This window comes from Portunus trituberculatus, chromosome 2 (genome assembly GCF_017591435.1).
Source record: "Portunus trituberculatus isolate SZX2019 chromosome 2, ASM1759143v1, whole genome shotgun sequence".
NCBI lineage: Eukaryota > Metazoa > Arthropoda > Malacostraca > Decapoda > Portunidae > Portunus > Portunus trituberculatus.
Window position 1 is genome coordinate 2,875,719 of NC_059256.1, and position 10,000 is coordinate 2,885,718.

At 35.9% G+C, this 10,000-nt stretch overlaps 1 protein-coding gene and 1 long non-coding RNA gene across 2 annotated transcripts in view; both read right to left on the minus strand.

The window, feature by feature from the left end:
* Positions 1 to 3,010: 3,010 nt before the first annotated feature.
* The window catches only part of LOC123502564, a 19,812-nt gene continuing 12,822 nt past the window's right edge, over positions 3,011 to 10,000 (minus strand). The window contains exon 2 of the long non-coding RNA XR_006674177.1: positions 3,011 to 3,458. This is a non-coding gene — a long non-coding RNA (uncharacterized LOC123502564). The remainder of the gene's footprint in view (positions 3,459 to 10,000) is intronic.
* LOC123502542 overlaps positions 3,011 to 10,000 on the minus strand; it is a 16,795-nt gene continuing 9,805 nt past the window's right edge. The window contains exons 5-8 of the mRNA XM_045251664.1: positions 8,979 to 9,123; positions 6,750 to 6,967; positions 6,062 to 6,221; positions 3,011 to 5,547 (exon numbers count right to left, since the gene is read on the minus strand). Coding sequence (XP_045107599.1) covers positions 5,444 to 5,547; positions 6,062 to 6,221; positions 6,750 to 6,967; positions 8,979 to 9,123 — 627 coding nt within the window. The 3' untranslated portion in view covers positions 3,011 to 5,443. The remainder of the gene's footprint in view (positions 5,548 to 6,061; positions 6,222 to 6,749; positions 6,968 to 8,978; positions 9,124 to 10,000) is intronic.

Genomic DNA, 10,000 nt, shown 5'->3' on the forward strand with positions numbered 1-10,000 from the left:
AGTGGTTTTAGTGGCAGATTAACAAGATTTCTACTTCCAAAGGCTCTAGTTGAAGTGACGTGGGTTTTAAGAGTGTTTTTATGGTTTTGGTGACAGATTAACAAGATTTCTACTCCAAAGGCTCTAGTTGAAGTGACGTGGGTTTTAAGGGTGTTTTTATGGTTGTGGTGACAGATTAACAAGATTTCCACTCCAAAGGCTCTAGTTGAAGTGACGTGGGTTTTAAGGGTGTTTTTATGGTTGTGATGACAGATTACCAACATTTCTACATTCCAAAGGTTTTAGTTGAAGAAACGCGGGTTTTAAGGATGTTTTTGTGGTTGTGGTGACAGATTAACAACATTTCCACACTCCAAAGGCTCTAGTTGAAGTGACGCGGGTTTTTAAGAGTTTTTGTGGTTGTGGTGACAGATTAACAAAGATTTCTACACTCCAAAGGCTCTAGTTGAAGTGACGCGGGTTTTTAAGAGTTATTGTGGTTGTGGTGACAGATTAACAACATTTCTACGTTCCAAAGGCTCTAGTTGAAGTGACGTGGATTTTAAGAGTGTTTTTGTGGTTGTGGTGACAGATTAACAATATTTCTACTCCAAAGGCTCTAGTTGAAGTGACGTGGGTTTTTAAGGGTGTTTTTGTGGTTGTGGTGACAGATTAACAACATTTCTACATTCCAAAGGCTCTAGTTGAAGTGACGTGGGTTTTTAAGGGTGTTTTTGTGGTTGTGGTGACAGATTAACAACATTTCTACTCCAAAGGCTCTAGTTGAAGTGACGTGGGTTTTAAGAGTGTTTTGTGGTTGTGGTGACAGATTAACAAGATTTCTACTCCAAAGGCTCTAGTTGAAGTGACGTGGGTTTTAAGGGTGTTTTATGGTTGTGGTGACAGATTAACAAGATTTCTACTCCAAAGGCTCTAGTTGAAGTGACGTGGGTTTTAAGAGTGTTTTTTGGTTGTTGTGACAGATTAACAACATTTCTGTATTCCAAAGGCTCTAGCTGAAGTGACGTGGGTTTTAAGAGTGTTTTTGGTTGTGGTGACAGATTAACAAGATTTCTACTCCAAAGGCTCTAGTTGAAGTGACGTGGGTTTTAAGAGTGTTTTTGTGGTTGTGGTGACAGATTAACAAGATTTCTACTTCCAAAGGCTCTAGTTGAAGTGACGTGGGTTTTAAGGGTGTTTTATGGTTGTGGTGACAGATTAACATAATTTCTATGTTCCAAAGGCTCTAGCTGAAGTGACGTGGGTTTTAAGAGTGTTTTGTGGTTGTAGTGACAGATTAACAAGATTTCTACTCCAAAGGCTCTAGTTGAAGTGACGCAGGTTTTTAAAGGTGTTTTATGGTTTAGTGACACATTAACAACATTTCTGTATTCCAAAGGCTCTAGCTGAAGTGACGTGGTTTTTAAGGGTATATTTATGGTTGTGGTGACAGATTAACAAGATTTCTACTCCAAAGGCTCTAGTTGAAGTGACGTGGGTTTTAAGAGTGTTTTGTGGTTTTAGTGGCAGATTAACAAGATTTCTACTTCCAAAGGCTCTAGTTGAAGTGACGTGGGTTTTAAGAGTGTTTTATGGTTTTGGTGGCAGATTAACAAGATTTCTACTTTCCAAAGGCTCTAGTTGAAGTGACGTGGGTTTTTAAGAGTGTTTTTATGGTTTTAGTGGCAGATTAACAAGATTTCTACTTTCCAAAGGCTCTAGTTGAAGTGACGTGGGTTTTTAAGAGTGTTTTATGGTTTTAGTGACAGATTAACAAGATTTCTACTCCAAAGGCTCTAGTTGAAGTGACGTGGGTTTTAAGAGTGTTTTATGGTTTTAGTGACAGATTAACAAGATTTCTACTCCAAAGGCTCTAGTTGAAGTGACGTGGGTTTTTAAGAGTGTTTTTAGGGTTTTAGTGGCAGATTAACAAGATTTCTACGTTCCAAAGGCTCTAGTTGAAGTGACGTGGGTTTTTAAGAGTGTTTTTAGGGTTTTAGTGGCAGATTAACAAGATTTCTACTTTCCAAAGGCTCTAGTTGAAGTGACGTGGGTTTTTAAGAGTGTTTTTATGGTTTTAGTGGCAGATTAACAAGATTTCTACTTTCCAAAGGCTCTAGTTGAAGTGACGTGGGTTTTTAAGAGTGTTTTTATGGTTTTAGTGGCAGATTAACAAGATTTCTACTTTCCAAAGGCTCTAGTTGAAGTGACGTGGGTTTTTAAGAGTGTTTTTAGGGTTTTAGTGGCAGATTAACATGATTTCCCAACTCCACAGAGATGACTAGTAGGCTTTTCAAGAGTGTTTTTCCAGTTAATAATGTAGAAATGTTGTCACTCTGCCTCTAGAACCATAAAACACCCTTAAAAAAATGCTTAACTGTTTTGTAAGGCCACAGACATGACTGGCGTGGTTATTAAAAGTGTTTGTACAGTTGATAATGTAGAAATGTTGTCACTCTGCCTCTAGAACCATTAAAACACACTCTAGAAACATTTTATTCTCATCAGAACTGTTTTCCAAGACCACAGAGATGACTAGCGTGGTTTTTAAGAGTGTTTCTACAGTTAATAATGTAGAAATGTTGTCACTCTGCCTCTAGAACCATTAAAACACCCTTAAAAAAATGCTTAACTGTTTTGTAAGACCACAGACATGACTAGCGTGGTTTTTAAGAGTGTTTCTACAGTTAATAATGCAGAAATCATGTCTCTCTGCCTCTAGAACCATTAAAACACTCTCTAGAAACATTTTATTCTCTAATGAAGACTGTTCAATGTTTTTAAGTGTTTGTACAGTTAATAATGCAGAAATGGTGTCACTTTGTACTGAGTGAACACATAAACACATTTTGAGTAATATTTAATGTATGTTAATTATTCACATTAATTTCCTCATTCGTTATCGTTCAGTGTTTTAATCTAAATAACGAACTTCATCCTTATCTATAGACATGCTTAGAAAAAAAAAAAAAATGTGTAAAAATAAAAAGTTAGAGAAAATGGATGAATTGAGCCAGAAATGAAAGCCATGTTTGTTATGTTACGAAGTTTATTAAATGTTTGATCTTGTTTTACGTTTTCTATTGATAATATCTTTTCCATGTTACAATTTTCTTTATTTTCAGTGACATACATATAGACAGACAACGATAATATATATTTCTCTTGCCTTTTTCATCATTTTCTTCATTATTATTTTCTTTATTTCATTATTCATTATTTGTAGTTTATTTATTTATTTATATTTCTATTTCTATTTTCAAATCTCTTGCCGTTCCTTTAAGAATTGCCCTGAGCTTTCGTTTATATTTTTTCTTTTTTTTCCTTTTCCATTGATCATTATAAAGCTTAACATCGTCATTAATTAAAGGAATAACTTAGCTAATATGTTATAATAGTAATAAATATTAAAGAGTTATGCCATTATAAAAAAAACAATTAATTACGCATTCGCTCTCTCTCTCTCTCTCTCTCTCTCTCTCACATTCACACGAGAAATAAATTAACAAATAAATAAATAAATAACGGTGCATGGAAACAAAATAACAGTGAATAAATAAGAAATAAATTACAACCATTTTGAAAAACCTAGAAGGAAAAACTAATTAAAAAAAATATGTAACAAAAAAAAATTAATTAAATACAACCTTATGCTAACAAATAACGAACATTCGCGTCAAATAATCTTAAATAATAAGAAAAAAAAAAAAAAAACGGAATTATCTGTACAGTTCTATACAAAGTCTCTTGCAGCCCACATCATTATTTTACAGTATAATACATGTTGTCACACCCGCCATCTTGAGCAATAGGGAAGGCGGGAAGAGAATGAATGGTTCCTTTTTAAGATTAAACAAAGGAGAAGCTGTTTTTTTATTACGAGAGAAAGGAAAACGTTTAAATATTGAAGGAGAAAAATTATGGAAGGGTTTTTTGTTATGTGGGAAAGGAAAGCGTTTGAATTGTGGAAGATAAAAATTACAGGGTTTTTTTTTACGTGGGAAAATTAAGTGTTGAAATAATGGAGGAGAAAAATTAGAGAATGTTTTTTTTTTTAATGTGAGAAAAGAAAATGTTTAAATAATGGAGGAGAAAAATTAGAGAATGTTTTTTTTTTTAATGTGAGAAAAGAAAATGTTTAAATAATGAAGGAGAAAAATAAAAATGAGTGAAGGATTTTTGTGTTATGCGAGAAAGTTAATGTTGAAATAATGCAGAAAAAAAATGAAAGATGTTTTATTTTTTTTTTTAATCTAATGTAAGAAATGAAAAAGAAAAAAATGAAAGAAAAATAAGGGAAGGTTTTTTTTTTATTTTCATGCGAGAAAGAAAAGCGTTGTGAAAATAATGAGGGATAAGAATTTTAGGATAGAAAAAAAAGGAAGAAATCTCATCTCTGTAAAATAAATAAATGTAAATAATTTTTTTTTATGTATATTAAAAGAACGACAAATAAAAATAATGAATTGTTTTAGAAGTTATAGAATTTGTTATTTAATTTATTTTTTTTCTGTTAAGGTGAAAATTTCCGTTCCTTTTGAGAAAACTGTATTTATTATGATAGCAAAATAAAGGATTAATTTGTGATAGATAGCTTATTATATTGACTTAATTCGCTTATTTGAATATTTACTGATTATTTCCATTTTTATGATGAAAAAGATCAAATAAATAATGAAATAACGAAAAAATATATATTGTTCATGAAAGTTTTAAAAGCCTGGAAAAAAAAATAATAGAATAAATAAATAAATAAAAAGTATCCGTTCTTTTAAGGTCATCAATTTTGAGTTAGAGAGATAAAAAGATTAAAAAATAAATAATGAAATGACGAAAAAAAATATATATTGTTGTTCCTTGAGAGTTTTAAAGCTTGGAAAATAATAATAAAATAAATAAATAAATAAAAAATCCGTTCTTTTAAGGTCATCAATTTTGAGTTAGAGAGAGAGACGCGTAAAGGAATGAGACAAAAATGAACAAGTTAGTCAAATGAAAGTCTGCAAAAAAAGAAAGAAAGATGCAAAACTAAATAGATAAATAGACGAAAGAGAAATTAATATATAAATAGAGAGATTTGGTATTTATGGGAATATATAAATAGATGAGTTTTGAAATAAGCAATTGAGCGTTTAAAAGATAAAAAAAAAAAAAAAAATAGAAAAATAAGATAATAGAAATGAGGATTAACATGAAAATAAATAAATAGAAGTTGTTTGAGTGTGCGTGAGTGTTTCAAAGCATTAATAAACAAACAAACAAACAAACAAACAAACAACAACAATCAACTGAGAATCTTAACAATAAAGAACAAAAAAAAAAAACGGAAAACAAAAAAACACGACTTAGAAAAAATAAATCGGTGTTTTTTTTATAATCTTTCCGTAGGTTTTGAATAATGGAGGTCAAAGGTCACAGGAGGTCATTTTAGGTCACGTGTTGACTCAGAATAGGTCATGGGAAGTTAATGGCATCCCAACATGAGATACTGGGCGTAGAAACCTTCCTCCTCCTTATCATTGCTGTCATCTGAACACACTCCGAGGTGAATAGGGCCGGTCGCGTTGGCTGTGGGGAGAAAAAGGGTTTGGTTAGGCTGATAAAGGATTGGATTCTTCTTATATAGGGTTGGATTCTGTTTATAAAGGATTGGATTCTTCTTACATAGGGTTGGATTCTGTTTATAAAGGATTAGATTTCTTTTTTATATAGGGTTGGATCACCTATAGAAGATTTGGTTAATGTTTAGAAAAGGTTTAGTTTTGGATTAGCTATAGAGGGCTGGGTTACGTTTATAGAGGGTTGGAGGGCTATTAAGAGTGTTTTTTAAGAGAGTTAGAGAGAGAGAGAGAGAGAGAGAGAGAGAGAGAGAGAGAGAGAGAGGGCTGGGTTACGTTTATAGAGGGTTGGAGGGCTATTAAGAGTGTTTTTTAAGAGAGTTAGAGAGAGAGAGAGAGAGAAAGAGAGTTAGAGAGAGAGAGAGAGCACAGTTACTTTCTTCCTTTGTGTTCTATTGTGCATGTGTGAGAGAGATCGAGACAGGAGCAAGGAGGACCAGCGACAGTGTTCCCTTGTGACTCACCAATGACGGAGAGCTGTTGATAATCTCCGCAGGTCTTCATATGACTGATCGCCACGTAGTCATCGGTGCACTCCCCATAAGTGTTGCCGAGATCGAACCGGTGGAAGTCAATACCGATGTCACAGTAGCCGGGCACGTAGGCGAAGCAGATCGTGTATTTCTGAAGAGAGAGAGAGAGAGAGAGAGAGTAAATAGAGAGAGAATGTAGTGTGTCTCTTCTAAACTGGCCTAAACTTGGTCTGGGAAACTGGAGAATATTATATTGTTTGATTTATGCGATTTATATCTTATTCTATATAATATATTGTTTGATTTATGCGATTTCTTATTTCCGTTGATTAACACGATTTTATTAAGCATAGAGTACTGGTTCCCTCAAGATGTGACAACAGCCATTCTGCTGCCAAGCCGAGACCCAGCAGACAGTTTAGGATAGGCAGACTACAGAGTGTGGGTCAGGCAGGCTATAGGACATCAAACATAGGATTGGCGACCTTAGCTTAGTGTTTAAAAAGGATATCACAGTGAAGGTAGAGATTTGAAGTATCCTAGCTTGGTTTACGATGAGGATTGAAAGAACTAGCAGGGTTTTCAAAGAGGATATAACACTGCAAATAGGAACCGAGTATTGATATTTTAAAACACACTAAGGACATTTCAACACTCCAGAACACCTTAGCAGACTTACCTGATTGTTTAGCATCATTCCAGGCGTGCCGTGGTAATTGAATGAGCTGAATGAGCCTGAAGTCTCCTTATAGTACTGTAGACAGCGCGCCGGGGCCTTGCAGGGATTGTGTGCCTCTATGAATGAGACTTTGATCTTCCACCGCCTTGGCACGTGAAGGCTGGACAGAACCACAGCCAGTTTGAAAGGCCCTTGAGAGTTGTCCACGTCAATGTACACTGTTGGGGTGGTTCGTAGTGGTTGTTAGAGAGTGTAATGGCGTTGTTAAGGGTGAAATTGTGTTGCAAGGAGTGTAGTTGTGTTGTTAGAGAGTGTAATGGGGTTGTTAAGGGTGTAATGGGATTGTTAGTGGGTGTAATTGTGGTGTTAGGGGTGTAATTCGGTTGTTAGAGTGTGTGGATGTCGATGGGTGTTTTTTTGGTGTTTTTGTGATGTAAAGTTATTTTTGCTTTTCTGAGGGTGTTTTTTCAGTGTTTTATTGATTTTTAAGTGATACTGGCGATATTTGGGTGTTTTTTTTTATGGGGCTGTTTGTGGATGTTTTTACGATATAATGTGTGTTTTTTTGGTGTTTTTTTGTGGTGTGTGTATTTCAGGATGTGTTTTTTGATTGGAGAAATGTGGTTTCACGTGTTTAAAGGGCAAACATCCCATATCCACTTCACTAAAACCCAAACAAACCACTAAACTAAAGAGAGAGTCAAAATCTTTCATTCCTTCGCTGCTAAACTGTGCCCTGTCCAACTAACTAACACAAGAGTTCACAAAATCTTTCATCCATACCTATTCTTCCTGTGATATTTTTTTACGTTGCTATCCTGGTTCTTACATGGCTTTTACACTAAACTCTACCCTTCTTTACCTCACTAGTGCAAGAGTTGACTAGTAACCACAATCTTTCACTGCTAAAACTATGCCCTGTCCAACTAACTAACGCAAGAGTTCACAAAATCTTTCATCCTTTCACTCTCCCATATCCACTTCACTAAAACCAAAACAAACCACTAAACTAAAGAGAGAGTCAAAATCTATCATTCCTTCGCTGCTAAACTGTGCCCTGTCCAACTAACTAACGCAAGAGTTCACAAAATCTTTCATCCATACCTATAATTCCTGTGATATTTTTTTACGTTGCTATCCTGGTTCTTACATGGCTTAAACTCTACCCTTCTTTACCTCCCTAGTGCAAGAGTTGACTAGTAACCACAATCTTTCACCGCTAAATCTATGCCCTGTCCAACTAACTAACGCAAGAGTTCACAAAATCTTTCATCCTTTCACTCTCCCATATCCACTTCACTAAAACCAAAACAAACCACTAAACTAAAGAGAGAGTCAAAATCTTTCATCCCTTCGCTGCTAAACTGTGCCCTGTCCAACTAACTAACGCAAGAGTTCACAAAATCTTTCATCCTTTCACTCTCCCATATCCACTTCACTAAAACCAAAACAAACCACTAAACTAAAGAGAGAGTCAAAATCTTTCATTCCTTCGCTGCTAAACTGTGCCCTGTCCAACTAACTAACACAAGAGTTCACAAAATCTTTCATCCATACCTATTCTTCCTGTGATATTTTTTACGTTGCTATCCTGGTTCTTACATGGCTTAAACTCTACCCTTCTTTACCTCCCTAGTGCAAGAGTTGACTAGTAACCACAATCTTTCACCGCTAAAATTAAGCCCTGTCCAACTAACTAACACAAGAGCTCACAAAATCTTTCATCCTCTCACTCTCCCATATCCACTTCACTAAAACCAAAACAAACCACTAAACTAAAGAGAGAGTTAAAATCTTTCATCCCTTCGCTGCTAAACTGTGCCCTGTCCAACTAACTAACGCAAGAGCTCACAAAATCTTTCATCCATACCTATTCTTCCTGTGATATTTTTTACGTTGCTATCCTGGTTCTTACATGGCTTAAACTCTACCCTTCTTTACCTCACTAGTGCAAGAGTTGACTAGTAACCACAATCTTTCACCGCTAAATCTATGCCCTGTCCAACTAACTAACACAAGAGCTCACAAAATCTTTCATCCATACCTATTCTTCCTGTGATATTTTTTACGTTGCTATCCTGGTTCTTACATGGCTTAAACTCTACCCTTCTTTACCTCCCTAGTGCAAGAGTTGACTAGTAACCACAATCTTTCACCGCTAAATCTATGCCCTGTCCAACTAACTAACGCAAGAGTTCGCCCAATCTTTCCGTCCTTTCTTTTACTTACTATGCTGTCCTGCGTTGTTGCCACAGAGGGTTGGGATCTCACACCCTGGGTTGGCACCGTGGACTACGAAGGTGTCATTGGTGCAGTCCCCTTGTGTGGGCCCGCTCAGTTCAAAGTCAACGAACTCCAGTAGAATTTGGCACGTCTGAGGAGGGTTAAGTTAGGTTAGGTTAGGTTAGGTTAGGTTAGGTTGGGCAGTTTGAGGTTTAGTTTAGTTTGGTTTATATTTTAATGGATTTCATTATTTATTTGCGGTGTTTTGTGGGTAAGAGACAGACAGAGAGAGAGAGACAGACAGACAGAAGTGTATCATCATTATTAGTTCGTGTTGATAATAGAAGTGGCAGTAACAATGATAACAACAAAAACAATAACTACGAAACGAACGGTGTAGTGGCAGTAGCAGCAACAGCAGTTAGAATAGTAGCAGTAGCAGTAGTAGTAGTAGTAATAGAAAAGTGACATCTACCAAACAAGTGCAAAATCAGCAGTAGTAGTAGTAGTAGCAGTAGTAGTAGTAGTAGTAGTAGTGAACCTTACATTTGCAGGATAATCAACGGTAACAACACAGTGGTAGTAATTGAGGTAGTTTGAGGCGTAGAACCGCTTTTCAGGGAACTGTGGTAATCCTTTAGGCGGGACAGTGGCACCCACAAAGAACGTGTTATTAACCTGTATTGTCGCTCCGCAGCTTGTGTATACTGGAAAGAAAGTGTCTCTCTCTCTCTCTCTCTCTCTCTCTCTCTCTCTCTCTCTCTCTCTCTCTCTCTCTCTCTGGTGGTGGAAGTGCGGTGTGTGTGGTGGTGGTCGTAGCTGTATTATTATTATTAGTAGTAGTAGCAATAGCATTAAATAAAAGCAAAAAGCAGGAAAAAAAAAAAAACACACTCATACAACAAAACACCCCGAAAAACACTCACACACTTCAAAACCCACTAAAACACCCCCCAAACACTTCAAAACCCACCAAACCACCCCAAAAACACTCACACACTTCAAAACCCACCAAACCACCCCGAAAA